General features: G+C 45.6%; 1 protein-coding gene and 1 pseudogene across 1 annotated transcript in view; both read right to left on the bottom strand.

Moving 5' to 3' along the window:
* RUFY1 (RUN and FYVE domain containing 1) overlaps positions 1-17,296 on the bottom strand; it is a 53,455-nt gene that overhangs the window by 13,959 nt on the left and 22,200 nt on the right. The window contains exons 6-11 of the mRNA XM_069468574.1: positions 16,385-16,446; positions 12,431-12,496; positions 9,866-9,935; positions 6,608-6,709; positions 5,545-5,661; positions 4,276-4,443 (exon numbers count right to left, since the gene is read on the bottom strand). Of these exons, the coding sequence (XP_069324675.1) occupies positions 4,276-4,443; positions 5,545-5,661; positions 6,608-6,709; positions 9,866-9,935; positions 12,431-12,496; positions 16,385-16,446 (585 nt within the window). The remainder of the gene's footprint in view (positions 1-4,275; positions 4,444-5,544; positions 5,662-6,607; positions 6,710-9,865; positions 9,936-12,430; positions 12,497-16,384; positions 16,447-17,296) is intronic.
* On the bottom strand, positions 14,694-16,053 carry LOC138383520 (deubiquitinase DESI2 pseudogene; annotated as a pseudogene).

The raw sequence follows: 17,296 nt of genomic DNA, 5'->3' as shown, positions 1-17,296 counted from the left end.
GGAATGCCAAAGATTGCCAGAACCATCAAAGGCTAGGAGAGAGGGATAGGAGACATTCTTTCTCACAGCTTTCAGAAGAAACCAACTCTGCTGACACCTTAATCTCAGACTTCTGGCCTCCAGAGCCATGAGATAGTACATTTCTATTAAGCCACCTAGTTTGTGGTACTTTGTTACAACAGCCCTAGCAAACTAATACAACCTGCTATCCATTAAAACATACTGTAAAGTTACAGTAATTAAAACATTAGACTAACGAACAGAATAGAGACCTCAGAGACAGTTTCATTTTTATATAGGACCATAAGATACAATGGAGGTGGCAATATACAAAGACAAATGCTAGATACATTCAAAACCGAAATGTGAAAGGTAAAACTAGGGTAGGATACCTTTGACACCCAGGCATGAGAAAGGGCTCTTAGACAACCCCCCCCAACTGCAAACCACAAGGTACATTTGACTACACCAAAAATAAAGACTTAAGGTTGCGAGGTAACAGACTAGGAGGAGATACTTACAATATGAAAACCAATAAGGGACTAAGACTACACAGTCCACGGAATTACTGCTAATCAGCAAGGAAAGACAGGAAATGCAAAAGATGACAAGAAAACATGAGCAGGCAAGCCACACCAAGGGAAACACGGACGGCTAACACACGTAGGAAGGGATGTTCAGACCCACTGGACGGAGAGGTAAATACTGAAACAAACGTACACTCCCACACAGGCGTCGCCAGCGCCAGCGAGAGTGTCCCCACGTGGGCACAGCCCTTCTGGAAAGCAGCGTGGCTGCGCTCGCCCACGCAGAGGGCACACGGGGGTGTCGGGTCCCGCACCCTGGGGAAACGCCCCCAGTTCCCAAAGGGTATGTGTCAATAGCGCCTGTGGGCCGTGTGTGTGGGGAGGGGGGGGACTGAGGGAGCCCGCCGTTGCTGGGTCACGCGCTGGGACGCCGAGCTGCATGTGGGAGCCGTGCTCGAGGGGCAAGGGAAAGGGTGAGATCCCCCGCACGGTACCACTCTGCAAGTCAACACCCGCGTGCTCGGAACGACACCACATGTCTTAGAAGGATAAACATGAATAAAAACAAAACGCTTTAGAATGCTGGCCCTTTAGAATGCTGGCCCTTTAGAATGCTGGCCCGTGGGAAAGAGGACAGGAGAAGGGAAGGAGGGGAAAAGGAAATACGAAAACAAGAGAAGTGTTTTTAGGACAGTGTGCCTCAAGACCAGGAATAAGACTGACCCAACCGGTAGCATCTGAAGCCCAAAGGGGAAAAAGGGGTTTGGAGAGAAAACAAGACGACGCAGCCAATCCTAGCAGTACCAGAGGGTCACCCGGAGGGCGGCACTGCCGCAGGGAGCCGCAGCCGCGTGGGGCTGGTGCTGTGCGGGACTCGACCCGCGGGGGCAGAGCGCCTGGTGCGGCTGGCGCCCAGCTGGGAGAAGCGCATGTGCCAGCCGGGCCAGCGCTCCGGGGGTGCGCCTGCCGTGAGGGAGGGACGGGCACAGCAAAGCTGGCTGGTCTGCACAGACAGGAGCAGGAATAGGGAGAGTCCAAACGTAGGGACCTCACAGGACTAGAAAAGCCAACTACTTCTGGACCCTAAAACAGCGGAGCTAAGACCCGGGACTGACCGGCGAAGGCCCTATCAAACGTCCCCGCGCGAAGAGCAGGTCAAGGGAGCTTGCCTCACACGTCAATCTGTTGTTTCAGGTGAGCGGCCATGCAGACAGCAGACAGAAGGACAGGGACAGACACACAGACACACACAGGAGCGAAGGAGCAAAGCACTGAGGCAGGTGCGAGAACGTGCGCAGTGGGGAAGCCGGTCACCGGCATGCGGAGGCCACCGGGATACACACGGAGCCAGGCCTGAGGCACGGTCGCCAAGGCAGCCGCCAGTCTGGTCTGCACGTGCCAGTGAGCGTCTTCCCCCTCTGACAGCTGCCAGGCTGGCACAGTGACACCAGCAAGAAACTGGTCATAAAAGCCGTGCAGCCTCCTTCAAATGTGGCCATGGACGATGGTGACCCTCTCAAGGCCCGTGGAGGTCAGCTGACCCAGTTCCTTCAAACAGCAGGAGCAGGGTGGCCCGGCAGGAGCAGGGTGGCCCGGCAGGAGCAGGGTGGCGCGCTGTGTGAGACGGAGCCCACCGGCAGGGCAGCATGCTTCGAGACTCCTGCACTGAGGGGGCTCTGGGGGCCAGTGACTGCTGTGTGTTTCCCTTTTCCAGAGGGTCATTGCCACTGTGTCTTGTTTCTGCTCTGCCATCTGATGCTAGTGTGACGGGCTAACGCGGGAGGTGGCGGGTCTCCCAGTTCGAAGGTCACGTGGGCTGCAGGGGCTGCACGTCAGCCAGGACGCCAACTTTGGGAAAGGACGTCCGGGCAGCCACCACGGGGTAGGCTATGGTAGAGACCATTGCCCGTCTACCCGTCTCTCTCTTCTCCGCTCATGTTGCTCGTAGCCCAGGAAAAATGATATTCCCAGGCCCCCTGACGCCAAGCATGGCCATAAAACTGAGGCAACGTGTGCGACTTCTGTCTCGCTGCCTCAGAGGAAGTCCCTGACTCTGGATGATGTTCTCCGCCTTCAGCGGCAGGAATGGTGACAAGCAGCGCAGCTTGGACAGCTGGAGCTGCATGAGCCGGGCCCCGGATAGCTGCGGGCAGCAAAGCTGTGCGTCCGAAACGCTCACCTCGGAACAATTACGTAACAGAAATGCAAATGCCCAGATTTCTCAGCTCCTCTATTTTAGGGTCTGCGAAATTATGACAGCAGTTCAGTTCCCATAACTAACACACACTGTATCTATGTAATACTGACCAAAACCAGAAGAAAATGTAAAAATATTTAAAAGACACAATTTGTGGGGGGGAGGGGGGGGTGAAACTATTTTCCTCCTTTCCTCTTTTGTTTTACTTCAATTTTCATTGTTGTTGTTATAATACTGATTATGTACTAATTAAAAAAGAGACAGGAAAAAATAACACAGTTTATTAGTAGTCTCTACTCTCACATTATCTTTGACAGAGATATTAGCGGAAGTGAGAGTGAAACCATATCCGCGGAAAATGAGGTGTGACTGTTTTGGCAATAAAATAGGAAACAGAAAGTAAAAAAAAGCAAAGTTTTCTTTTCTGGGTAGCTTCCGGGCAAAAAAGCTTCCCAACTTTTAGATGTTATTTTTCAAACTCTGGCATAATTGATTCTTTCTGGGCTAGTTCCCCTGGCACCACTCTGAAATGACATAGGAGAGGCAAGCAGCTATAGCTGTGTGGCCCGGAAGACTCAGCAAGACTTTTTTTTTAAAGACAGTCTCACTCTGTCACCCAGGATAGAGTACAGTGGCCCAATCATAGCTCACTGCAACTTCAACCTCCTGGGCTCAAGCAGTCCTCCCACCTCAGCCTCCCAAGTAGCTAGGACTATAGGCGTAAGCTACCTTGCCAGGCTAATTTTTAAATTTTTTATAAAGATGGGGGTCTCGCTATGTTGCCCAAGCTGATCTCAAACTCTGGGCCTCAAGAGATCCTCCTGCCTTGGCTTCCCAAAGTACTGGGATTACAGGTGTGAGCCACTGCACCTGGCAAGATTAAGTTAAAGGCAAGTTAAAATTAACTTAATGGCAAAGTTTGAAAAAATCATACTAAATGATATCCTTAATTCACTTCTCTGTTTGTTGGTGGAAATAGTTTTTTAGCTCTATTTATTAGCTGTGCCACCAGGGGCATGTGATTTTGCCACTTGGTTCTGCCTTGTCACTTACATTTCTCCCTATTTCTCAGAGATAGACTGCTGTGAGGATGAAATAAAATAAATGCAGGCGGGCAGATGGTTTGAGCTCAGGAGTTCAAGACCAGCCTGAGCAAGAGTGAGACCCCGTCTCTACTAAAAAAATAGAAAGATATTAGCTGAAGAATCTATATAGAAAAAATTAGCTGGGCATGGTGGTGCATGCCTGTAGTCCCAGCTACTCGGGAGGCTGAGGCAGGAGGATCGCTTGAGCCCAGGAGTTTGAGGTTGCTGCGAGCTAGGCTGACGCCACGGCACTCTAGCCCGGGCAACAGAGTAAGACTCTGTCTCAAAAAATATATATAAATAAATAAATAAAATAAAATAAAGACAATAACAAGTAGCAGTGCTAGGACCAGGCCTGACACACACCAGGGCTCACAGGTGTGTGTGCTCACTCTGTGGGACACAGCGTAGGGCTGGCAGGCAGCAGGAAACCAGGCTGTGACACGGACACAAAGGCGACTCCCACCTGAACTTTGTGAAACATCTGTAAATTAATCGCTTTGACTTCTTCCAGCTGCTGGCGGAGGGCAACGAGCGTGTCCTGCTTCTCGTGGGTGTCCTTTTCCAGTAGCTTCATTGCAATTTCCATTTCAGTTTTCATTCCAATTTGTAACTCCAGTTCTTTTTCTAGTTCCTTAAAAGGATATGTACAAGGAAAATGTTATTAAAGTAGATCACAGAAATGTATTTAACTGAGGTTGTATCTTGGGCAATGCCTAAAATGCAAAATCCTAAAGGTCCAAATAGGTTAGGGAGATTGAGCAAGTCGGGAGCAGAACCAGAGGACATTTTCCTCACTGTGCAATTAAAGCTGACTCTATGCCAAGCCAACAGAAGGCCGGGCGCGGTGGCTCACGCCTGTAATCCTAGCACTCTGGGAGGCCGAGGCGGGTGGATCGCTCGAGGTCAGGAGTTCGAGACCAGCCTGAGCAAGAGTGAGACCCCGTCTCTACTAAAAATAGAAAGAAATTATATGGACAACTAAAATACATATAGAAAAAATTAGCCGGGCATGGTGGCGCATGCCTGTAGTCCTAGCTACTCGGGAGGCTGAGGCAGTAGGATCGCTTAAGCCGAGGAGTCTGAGGTTGCTGTGAGCTAGGCTGACGCCACGGCACTCACTCTAGCCCGGGCAACAAAGTGAGACTCTGTCTCAAAAAAAAAAAAAAAAAAAAGAGATGGGCTTAGCTTTCCAGCAACCACGTTCCTCAAACCCACAGATCAGAATGCACAGTCTGAGCGAGCCTCTGTCTCGTATGTGAGCGCTGGAGGGATCTGATGGGGCAACGTTAGAATTTCTGGAATGGTTTGCTAGTTTATAGCAACGAAGGTGAAACCATTTTTAAATAGTTCTGTTCTAGATAAGTCAGTCACATGTTTCCCTGCATCCATGCAAAGAAGCAAAGAAATAAAGCAGGTGCAAGAAAAGTGTTTAATAGAGAACTTTGGTCACTGATACGCAGATTGAGTAGAAATAAACAGGCCAGAGGCCATCACTGAGAGAACTATATGGTCAGAGAAACCATGAGTCTAGTCTCAGAGCAATTCCTGAAAAAGGTTTAGAAAATGGGAAAAAATGTAAGTGACAATGTGGAACTGACTTGTAAACAAGTCACAACTTGTCACAAAACAACTTCTGACTTTCCATGAACATGTATGTGAAAAGCACTGACGGATTTAACTTAGAGGGCCAGCAGGGAGCTCTTCCCAAAGACATTCAGTCCCGCACACTCACCAATCGGACTTTCTTCTCCTCTTTTAGCTGCTTCCACACATCACTGTACATTTCATCCAGACCTTGCCGGGTTTGCTTGTAAGTCTCCAACTCAACTTTGGTATCCTGCTTTGTTATCTATATCAAACAAGAACACCAGAGGAATGGTTTGCTTATGGAAAGCAAGCTAATTACAAAGTATTTAAAAATATACCATAATTTTTTAAAATGTAGGATATTTATTTTTCTCTTTTCTTTTGAGACAGAGTCTCGTTCTGTTGCCCAGACTAGAGTGCCGTGGCGTCAGCCTCGCTCACAGCAACCTCAAACTCCTGGACTCAAGTGATCCTCCCACCTCGGCCTCCCAGAGTGCTAGGATTACAGGTGTGAGCCACCACACCTGGGTCTTTTTTCTTTTTGCCACAGAATGAAGTGTTCCCCAGTTTTTACTTTGTAAGCATGATAGAAAAAGGTTAAAATTTTAAAGGTATCAGAACTTGAAGATAAAGGACTAGAGCAAGCTAATAGATTTTTGAAAAGTTAGGTTCATAAAGCAACTTATATTTAATTTTCTTTAAAACAGACAATAGTGCTTTGCAGGAAAGGCCCTCATTCAATCCATTCAGTACTTATGAGCATGTTTTTAGCACTTAGTAGATTTAGTGGTGAATCAGTCTCTATCCTTAAGTCATTGGGTGAGACACAGCTACAAGCCAGCAAGTCTACAAAATAATAAATGGATTCTATAATGGACGGATGTACAAAAAGCTCCGGAAATACGGGAGGAGGGCCTAGGCCCACCCATGGGCCCCAGCGATGGCATTACAGAGGACTTAGCACGTGAGCAGAAGCTCAAGAAAGAACAGGGACTGTGGTATGCAAAGGCCCAGAGGTGAGGGAGTCCAAGCGGCCCAGTGCCCTGAGAGTGATGTGGGCAGTGACAGTGGCAAGAGGCCCTTTCTGACACCAGACAAGGTGCCTCTGCACATTCTGAGGACTGGGTTGTTCGCCTATGAGCTTGAGACTGACGACGGGTCGGCCAGAGTGGGAAACACGCCGCCCAACCGTAAGGTCAATTTCTCACCTCTACGCTCTTTTCACTTCTTTCTCGAATTAAATCATTTTGTTCTCTTAATTGTTGCTGTTCTTCTTGAAGTGAACAAATCCGGTCTGTTGCAGCTGAAAGCTGATTAAGAAAGATTTTGATATTTCTTAACATCATAATTAATCTTACTGTTCAAATCAAAAGCTAGAACTTATTTGGCATCTTCATAATTTACAATATATTTTCACATGCTTGATATTTTCTTTCCTTGTTTTGAATAGGTAATTCAAGGTTCTAAATTTCAACGACATAAAAATGTATGCAGTAATCTCTCTCCCACTTTGCCCCCAGCCGTCTCTGCCCTCCCTTTGCAAAAAGGGTAGTATAATACTTAATGTGGACAAAGATTTACAGACACAAAAAATTAAAAATAGCCTGAATGTCCACTATTGGAGAAATGGTTAAATAAATTATAGTGGAAACATCAAATAAAATATGTAGTTATTAAAATGTTTACAAAAGTATTTTTTCTTTCTTCTTTTTTTTTTTTTTTGAGACAGAGTCTCACTCTGTTGCCCGGGCTAGAGTGTCGTGGCGTCAGCCTAGCTCACAGCAACCTCAAACTCCTGGGCTCAAGCGATCCTCCTGCCTCAGCCTCCTGAGTAGCTGGGACTACAGGCATGTGCCACCATGCCCGGCTAATTTTTTCTATAGATTTTTAGTTGTCCAGATAATTTCTTTCTATTTTTTCAGTAGAGATGGGGTCTCACTCTTGCTCAGGCTGGTCTCGAACTCCTGACCTTGAGCGATCCTCCTGCCTAGGCCTCCCAGAGTGCTAGGATTACAGGCGTGAGCCACCGCGCCTGGCCTTACAAAAGTTTTTAATGACTTGAGAACATATTTAAGATATAATACTAACGGGAAAAAAAAAAAAAGCAGGCTTTATATGGTATGCTCTCACTTGTAACTAACAAAAAAAAAGAACTAAGTTAAAAATGCTTAAGATGAGGACAATAGATACTAAATGATAAAAACAGCTATCACTTAGCAAAGGGATTACAGACTTTTAATATTTTTTATAATTAAAGAAATTTTTTTATTTCTAAGAGACAGGGTGTCACTCTGTCACCCAGGCTGGAGTGCAGCGGCACGATCATAGCTCACTGGCAGCCTGGAATTCCTGGGCTCAAGTGATCTTTCCACCTCAGCCTCCTGAACAGCTGTAACTATAGGCGTGCGCCACCACATCCACCCAATTTTAAGTTTTTTTGTACAGACAAGGTCTTGCTACATTGCCCAGGCTGGTTTCAAACTCTGGACCTCAAGGGATCCTCCTGCCTCAGCCTCCTGAGTCGCTGAGACTGCAGGTGAGTAACACCACGCCCAGCTCATAGGTTTTTTCTAATTCTTCATTCTTTTAAGTCTTTCTATCGGATGAGCAGAAGTATATTTTATCACTAGAGAGAGAAATAAAGATTTTGGGGGGAGGGATCAAAAACAAATCCTTAAGGAACGTGGCCTAGAGGAGCTCTTCCTCTCTTGGAGGAGTTAGCGTGGGGAGGTTTAGGGAAAAGCTTATCGAAGTAGGATGCTTTCATGGCCCTGCCTAAGGAGAGGCTGTCCCAGGAGCCAAGGCAGATGCGCAAATACACCAACCACCCCTCCACACGCAGTCTCAGGGCCCAGCCGGCAGAGCGGGCGTGAAGCTGGAGGAGGAGAAGGCAGCAAGACCTTTGTCCTTGGCATGTGGCTGTGCTCTCAGCACCATTCACTCACAGAGGGACCCTAAAGCCCGGAACTCCTCACCTCTTCTTTGTCAACAGCATCGACAGTCCCTTAGAATTACTCTCGACTCAGACTCAGACCCCAGGCCTGGGGTTCCTAGACCCAACTGCTGTGCCCAAATCGGAAACTTTGAGGCTCTGAAGGAGGGGTGAGTTGCTAAGGGGAAGGAGCAGGCAAAAACTCTGTGAACTCATTGCCACCCCATGCTCGGAAGATGCAGAGAGCACACCCTGAAAAGAGGTAAACTTTTCTCCAAAGCACATTTTTCTATTACAGTCATTTGCCTTTAAAGAAAATGTAACCCAGTTTTCTGGTCTCAAAAGCTAAATTAGACCTTCATTCAAAGCTTGCCACCTTGCCGAGAGAACCAAGAGTAAATCTGCTTGTTCTAAAATCAAACAACTCCTGAGTGCCTCCCCATGCCAAGTGTTGTGTTAGGCGTATCTATGATATTAATCTTACTTAACCTTTACAACAATATTGTAACTTATGTATTATTACCTAATTTGGAGATGAAAAAGTGAGGCTCAAAGACCTACCTACCCAAATGAGGCTCACAGGCCTACGTACCAAGGTGAATGCAAATCCTCCAATGCTAAGTTCAGTGAAGTTTCTCCCATGATGACCTGTGAACACTACCTTTGAGTTTCCCTCTGCTCACACAAATCTGAGCTCCTCTCCTGATAGTCTTTCCGGGCTGGCCCCTCAGGAGAGAGCAGTCAGTTTAAAGGGAGCCTTAAATGGGGGTCCTTCATTACAGGAGATGTTCTAAGACTCTCCTTTGGCTGGAACCCGCCTCTACGCCATGGAGGTGTTTACTATCAAGCCCCCTCTCAAAGCCCTCTTCCTTCCCAATGAGACTAGGTGGGGAGGCTTGAGCAGCCAGGGACCGCTACCTGTGGAAAGCCTCAGACAGGCTGTGCAACCCCCCTCCTGCTAACAGGAGACAAGATGTGTCCACCAGGGAGACTGCCGGGCAGCTGGCAGCAAGCTCTCTTCCTCGGCCTCAGCCCTCCTTCTTCCTGTCCTTTCATTCTCTCTCTTCCTAGTGAGAAAGCAGAGAAAGACCACACTGTGGGGAGACTGGTTCCATGCTCTTGCGAGGCCGAAGCAGAATGGGTGGGCCAGGGTACTTATACCTCATACAGAGTCTGTGCTTTCTGGGGCAGCAGGGAGACATATGACATCACAGCAAAGGCAGGAAAAGAGGAAGAAATTGCACTTTGACAACAAAAGTTGGGCTTTTCCAATGAGGAATTTTTTTCTATTGGACTACTTTGGGGTGATAAAACCTAAGTCACTTAGAACTGGATTAGGATCAGCTGTGGTATCTCACTGGGAGCCCTAGACAGGGCAGAACACAGACATTCTCCTGTCCCACGCACAGTGCAACTCGAGCTTAGCAATTCCCCTTCCTACCAGCAAGAAGCTCTGGTTAGACAGACCAACTAAACCATTTCTCTTAACCTTAGGTCATTCTGTTTTGTTTAAGAGTTTCAGTAAGTTACAAACCTCTTCTTGAAGCTTTGAATTAGTCTTTTCCAAGGCATCTATCTTGGTTTGAAGATCCCCAACTGTGCAGCTATAGAAAATAAAAGTATTAGGCAAACATGAACTTATATAAGCTGACTGTTCTCCTAACCTCTAAACAATAAGAAAGATTCCTCGATTTCCTGTATTAAATGGAAAGGCAAAGGGTCTCCAATTAACTCAGAGGAGAAGAGAATTCTAAGTGTGTATGTGTGAGTGTATACGTGTATGTATAGACACACATACACTCATTTTTCACTAAGTTTTATCTCTCAAATATGCTATTCATTTTTTAGTTAATTGAAAAGGAAATATTTTTTGCCCCTAACACAACAGATGATGGGAATGAAAACGTGTTGGCAGTCATGTACCTAAAGTAATATTCATGGCCGGGCATAGTGGCTCATGCCTATAATCCCAGCACTCTGGGAGGCCAAGGCAGGAGGATTGCTTGAGGCCAGGAATTCCAGACCAGCCTGGGCAACATAGTGAGACCCTGTCTCCATAAAAAATAAAATTAAAAAAATTAACCAGGCGTGGTGGTGCATGCCTGTAGTCCTAGTTACTTGGGAGGCTGAGGCAGGAGGAATTGCTTGAGCTCAGGAGTTTGAGGCTGCAGTGAGCTATGATCATGCCATTGAACTCCAGCCTGGGTGACAGAGTGAGAACTCGTCTCAAAAAAAAAAAAAAAAAAGTAATATTCATATCAAGGTATTAGTACTTTTGGATAGTAGGATCAAAGGTGATTTTCAAATCTTTTTTATATTTCCCCCCATTTTCAAAATATTCTTTAAGTAATATATACTATTTTTATACTAAAAAATATGTAAAAAGCTAATGTACTGAATCAGCAAATAGGAAAAGAGTAGATTTGATAAACAATAATCATCACCACAATAATGGTAATTTATTTTTTAGAATATGTGCCAGGCCTTGGTTTGTTCTAAGCACTTTAAATGCATCAACTCATTTAATCCTCCCCACAGTTCGAGGAGGTAGATCCTATTATTAACCTACTTTACAGATGAGGCCCTAAAACTTATATTAAGGAACTCAAGTTCACACATCTAAAAAAAGGGGTGCCAGCATCTGAACCTGGGGGATCTGGCTCCAGAGCCTGTACTTTTAGGCAACAGGCCACAGTGCCAAAAATGGGTTCCTTTTGCCAGTGAGAGGGACAAACAAATAAACCTGGTAAGGCCAATGGAATCAAGGTTCAGGAATTGGGCAGGAGAAAAATAAAAATACAAAGATATAAAATGAAAAAGTAAAAAAAAAAAAAAAGACATGGAGCCAATGAAAAGTTTTCATAGTACACAATATTTAATTCTATACCAAATTTATAACTAAAAAATACCCATAAAATTTACATTATTCTTAGAAAATACAAATTACCAAAAAAAGACATATCCTTACCTAGATGAACTAACTACTGAGGAAAAACTGAAAAGCTGGCAAAGTATTGCCTCATAAAGGCGCTGAGCTTCCCATTTTCAAGGAGCAAATACCCACGACCTAGAAGCTGTTCCCAGGCATGGCAATAAGGTAAAGCTTACTAATTCATTTTGTGAGGCTGCATAACCCTGATGTGACACCAGAGAAAGAAAACTATAAAACAATTAAGTCAGCTTACATGTTAAAAGGGTGGCTAAATTATTAAAACTATCACCAAGGAGAGTTTGTCCCTGTAATACAGGAATGGTCTGACATAAAGAAGTCCATTAACAGAATGCATCACACCAGGAGATTAAGGGATAAAAACCATGATTGCTTTAATGAATGCTAAAGGCATCTGATAAAATTCAACATCCATTCTTTATAAAAAGTCTCAACAAACTAGGAATCAATCAAGGATCACTCTCAAAAATAGCCAACATCAGGCAAGGAGAGCCTGAGAGCAGCGTCTCCCCAGCGCGTCTGGAGGGCACGCCAGCTTCCTTGCCTGGCTTTGGGGCCAGCGTGGCTGCCCCTGCGGAGCATGGCAAACGTGCACTGTACTCTCTAGAGGGAGCCCAGAGGGAGATAACGTGTAAACGTGTTTCCAAACACGTCAGGCTGAGAGTCGTCCCTGGACTCACCACCACTACCTCTAAGGACTGGTGTTTCATGAAACACATCAGCAATTTTCCAGCTAAAATAAAAAGTCAAGATAAACATGCCTGCACTCATGATCACATTGCTCTGGAAGCCTAGCCCAGTGGTTTTCAATCCTTTTTTCCTGCCCCAGTGCACCCCAGGGCTGTGTGCTAACTCCCAGCAGCAACTTGCATGGCAGGGATTTCCAACCTAGTGGCCCTGGGCCAAGGAGTGGACAGTGTCTGTTTACCTCTCTACACTGCATACTACATGAGACAAAGAACCAGAGACTTCCCAAGAAGAAATCTTACTTCTCCAGTCTGTACACATGAATGTCACCTGAATGATGACCTTTTTTCTTGGTTTGGAAAAGTTAGTTATAAATATATGGCAACTCAGAAAAGTTCCATGAAACAATGAGAGGATACCAAGTGTTTAACTGTAACACCGAAAAAAAGGAGTGAGTCCTACCTCAAGTGCCGGTTAAGTTCTTCCACATAGTTTTTTTGATCAAGGACATCAGTAATTCTTTCATGCCTTTTAAAAAGAGCATAAAAAGGGAGAAATTTTTTAATTCATGGTTAATACTTTGTAACTGTCTCCAACCTTCCGATCAAGGTTTTAGAAATACCAATGTCTTTAGGAAACCAAGAGACAGAGCTTAGTAACATCTACATGGTCCCAGAGTAAACAGAGAGCATGTCTGGCCTGGGAACAGGCCACAAGGGAGGAGGCTCCCTGCAGACGCCCTCCCCCTTCTGCAGCGGGGTTTCTGGGGTGAGGAGAGAAAGCCACAGGCTCGCAGTGTGGAAATACCACCCGCCACGTGCAAACGGCTCCTGTTGTACTGAAGGAAAGGACTCCACTGAGACTTTGTAAAACACAAAGCTGATCAGTCTAAAGGCCAGGGAAATTTGGGTTTAAAAAATGTCTTTGATATTTTAAAGTCAGGCTCTCCCCTTAATTTCCTTTTTTTTAATGGAAAAGTTAAAAATGTAGTTTACTGAAAGATATTTATCTTCTCACAGAGCAATAGCAAACAATCAAAACTAAAAGTTTAAATAAACATAAATAACTTTAAAACTAACAATATAAACATGAAACTGAAGTCACTGCCTTCCACTACTTTACATGAGACATTCACTCTTAAGGCAGAAAAACTGAATGACATGTGATGACTTGGTTCTCACATCCGAGGGTCAAGCTGAAAGTAGACTAGAGTAGACAGATTCCTTGCCAACGAGGATTCATCTGTGGGGACAACTTCATTCTTAGAGTATGTCATGTAAGAGATACATTTGAGAGAACAAAAAAGGATGAATTTTAAGACAAATACGATTTTTCAACAAGATGTCACTAAGACTAGGCATTCTCTTATGAGGGGAAATGACACCCATAACAAACTGATAAACTCAGACATACTCCTTCTGATGTGGTACATAAAAAGTATGAAAAATCAAAGAATTACCTTTTGGGGGTGTGTTACTTTAGACTTTGGTTTTCAAGGTCTAGTATAAACAGGTAGCCTGAACAGTTAAAAATAGGTAAATGTCAACTCATACTGCTACTCAGAAGGCTACCACTTAGGATATTCCTACACCACCAACAAAGTGCTGTGCGGGGAGGAATCAATGTGTATTATTAATAAAATAAAAATGAAGCCCCTTCCCCAAAACATGTGCAAAAACATTTGGCAGTTACTAACAAGAATTTCTTTTTTTTTTTTTTTTTTTTTTGAGACAGGGTCTCACTCTGTTGCCGGGGCTAGAGTGAGTGCCGTGGCGTCAGCCTAGCTCACAGCAACCTCAAACTCCTGGGCTTAAGCGATCCTACTGCCTCAGCCTCCCGAGTAGCTGGGACTACAGGCATGCGCCACCATGCCCGGCTAATTTTTTCTATAGAGATTTTAGTTGGCCAGATAATTTCTTTCTATTTTTTTTTAGTAGAGATGGGGTCTCTCTCTTGCTCAGGCTGGTCTGGAACTCCTGACCTTGAGCGATCCACCCGCCTCAGCCTCCCAGAGTGCTAGGATTACAGGCGTGAGCCACCGCGCCCGGCCAACAAGAATTTCTTTAACAAAAAACATCGTAATTGTAGAATGAGAGACAGCAAAGCCAGAAAGACATAATATACCACCCTGCCTAGGAGGATGGATATTTGGGGTAAAATTAACTGTTCCCTGGGCTCCTTGGGACATGTACTACTCAGAGTGGGAGGGAGCACAAAGAGGAACTGGACGCAAGGTCCCCAGCCGGAGGGCTGTGTGTCCTCCTTCACCTCAGGCCATTGTGGTTCTCACATCCCAGTGCCAACAACATTAACGAAACAAACACAAATTTACAAGACAATTCTTAAGCAGGTAACGAAGAGTATAACCTGTAAGACCTTTTTGGGTGCATAGCTCTGGCCAGTGTACAAAGGTTATCTCCCTGATTTTTGAAGACATGAAGTTTGCTTCTTTCACAGTGGCAGGAGTCCATGCAAGATTTGTAAACAGCGATACAAAAGGCTGTAACTTAGAGTTCGTATAAAACAGAAGAAGTAAATCCAAATTTACAAGTGGGTAAAAAAAACAGAGGGCGGCTTCATACAAAGTTCTTCCTCCAGTGCCAAGTGATTTTTTTTTATTACAAACATAATCCTGAGCTAAAAAACTTGAGATTTAGGGGAGAGCCATCTTTACATACAAAATATCCAAAGTATGCTTACTCTATTTACTTTTCTCTAGTGATACTCAACTGCCAGAGACAGTTCTGAAAGTTTGACTAGGGAGACGTTTATAGTTCAGCGTGGCCGGTCTGGAGCCGGCTGCAGTGCTCGCCGTGGAAGTGGACGAGGCGCATCCTCTGCTTCCTGCAGCTCATCCCGGAGCTCCCGGCTGACAGCAGCCCGCAGGCTGCGGGAGTGAGCCCTGCTTCGGAAGGCAGCCTGGTGGAAAGGGTTTGCAGGAGCCCAGGCAGGCGCGTCAGTTCGTCCAGCGAGGAGCCTCTTTCCCACTCAGAATCTCTGATAAAGCCGAAGAAAACTGATTGCAGTTTTTAGGCATCAAATGATAGGCACTGCCTTTGCATTCTTTGCCCAGTTCTTCTACAATTTTTTCTATATCATCTTTTAGGAAGTCAGTGCTCGCTAAAGCAGTAGCTTCTTTAAATTTAAATGTTACTCCTAGTTCAGAAGCATCTCCTGGGAAATTTCAAATATTCCAGAAAAGGGATAAGGATGGCCAACATGAGTAAATTCTCTGCCATATACTTCAATTCCTGAATGAAAAACTCCATTTCCAGTGGGTCAGGTGTATTCGTCCATCCAGTACCCGTTGTACGCGTTGAGCACCACTAACTGTTAGCCCCCACGCCCTCCCCATGGCCGCCGCCTGTCCTCAAGCAGCTCTGTCTTTGCGGGCCGGTCGCCGCCCTCACCCACGTGGGTGCTTCAGGGAGCCTGTGCCAGGCAGTAGGCGTATAGCCTGGCGCGCAGCAGCAAAGGCGGAAGCACTGGGCAGCCTGGCAACTCCGGGGCACCACCCACAGAAGCCTCTGTGCAGGCCAGGCTGGAGTGGTGACAGGCTCCCCCAACTTCTTCTTTTTTTTTTGAGACAGAGTCTCGCTCTGTTGCCCTGGCTACAGTGCCGCGGCGTCAGCCTAGCTCACAGCAACCTCAAACTCCCGGGCTCAAGCGATCCTCCTGCCTCAGCCTCCCGAGTAGCTGGGACTTCAGGCATGCGCCACCATGCCCGGCTAATTTTTTCTATATATTTTTAGTTGTCCAGATAGTTTCTTTCTATTTTTAGTAGAGACGGGGTCTCGCTCTTGCTCAGGCTGGTCAAACGATCCACCCGCCTCGGCCTCCCAGAGTGCCGGGATTACAGGCGTGAGCCACCGTGCCCGGCCTAGCCCAGGATTTTGAGATGGCAGTGAGCTGTGATCGTGCCACTGCACTCCAGCCTGGGTGAGAGTCTGTCTCTCTCTCCAAAAAAAAAGAAAGAATGCCCTTGTGAACAAGGGTGAGGTGGTGAGGGAGGGGCATGAAAAGACATCCAAAACACACTATGATCAAAGAACAAGTCCAAGGGAACTTACATAGTACCGTCCCATTTATATTCAAACAAACTATACTGTAAAGCAAAGTACACTACAAACAAACATACACATGCAAGGCATTACACAAAGGCTTGGAAGGAGACCCAAGAGTAGCTTCCTCTTGCGGGGAGGAGTGGGACTGACTGAGGGGAGGGGCGGTGTGAGCAGGGAAATTCCACGGGTCCTCCCTGTTCTTCTGCACAGCTTATTTCCCTAAACACTGAGAATGGCAATGTATTGACTCTGTAATTAAAAATAACTAAAATCTCAAAGCAAAAACAAGAGAAGTGTTCTTTGCCAGAGTTTAGTTAAAAATGTGAAGAACAACATACAACGCAGTACTTACTCCTTGCCACTGTCAATATCCTGCACATCCTTAAGGTAGAGGGAAAAATCAATCACTCCAACCTGATCAAAATAAAACGCACAAGTTTAAATTAAAAAATGACATTCCTTATTTTTCACAAACCTTACAACCTTTGAAATTCAGGGTATTTACATTCTCATCTCTTTCCTATGGACAGTTAGGCTAACCAGTTCTATAAAGTTGCAATCAATTGAACAAACCAAAAGAAAAATAGCCCTAACCCTTCTAGAAGAAAAACTTACAAGATGTCAGATTTAAGAGAATATTCTGAAATTTCATCACCTAGTTAAGATTAGTTTTGTGTTTTTAGTCAATAATCACATTTTTTTTTTGGAGACAGAGTCTCACTGTGTTGCCTGGGCTAGAGTGAGTGCTGTGGCATCAGCCTAGCTCACAGCAACCTCAAACTCCTGGGCTCAAGCGATCCTCCTACCTCAGCCTTCTGAGTAGCTGGGACTACAGACATGTGCCACCATGCTCGGCTAATTTTTTCTATATATACTTTTAGTTGTCCAGATAATTTCTTTCTATTTTTAGTAGAGACGGGGGTCTCACTCTTGCGCAGGCTGGTCTCAAACTCCTGAGCTCAAATAATCCACCTGCCTCGGCCTCCCAGAGTGCCAGGATTACAGGCGTGAGCCACTGCGCCCGGCCAATCACATTGTTTATAAAGATCAACAAAGTTCTTTGGATACAAAGAAGTTCAAAAAAGGAGAGGGAGGGAGAGGGTGAGAGAGGGAGAGGGGGAAGAGAGCGGGGGAAGGGGGGGGAAGAGAGAGAGAGAGAGAGAGAGAGAGCGCGCGCGCTCTTACTCTCTGGATCTCTAGACTAAAGTGGTGACCTTAACTGACACTGAGTCTTCCCTCAAATTTTGGTAAAATAGTCTAGTCA

This window comes from Eulemur rufifrons, chromosome 5 (genome assembly GCF_041146395.1).
Source record: "Eulemur rufifrons isolate Redbay chromosome 5, OSU_ERuf_1, whole genome shotgun sequence".
In the NCBI taxonomy this organism is placed as follows: Eukaryota; Metazoa; Chordata; class Mammalia; order Primates; family Lemuridae; genus Eulemur; species Eulemur rufifrons.
This window is presented reverse-complemented; position numbering and strand designations above follow the sequence as displayed.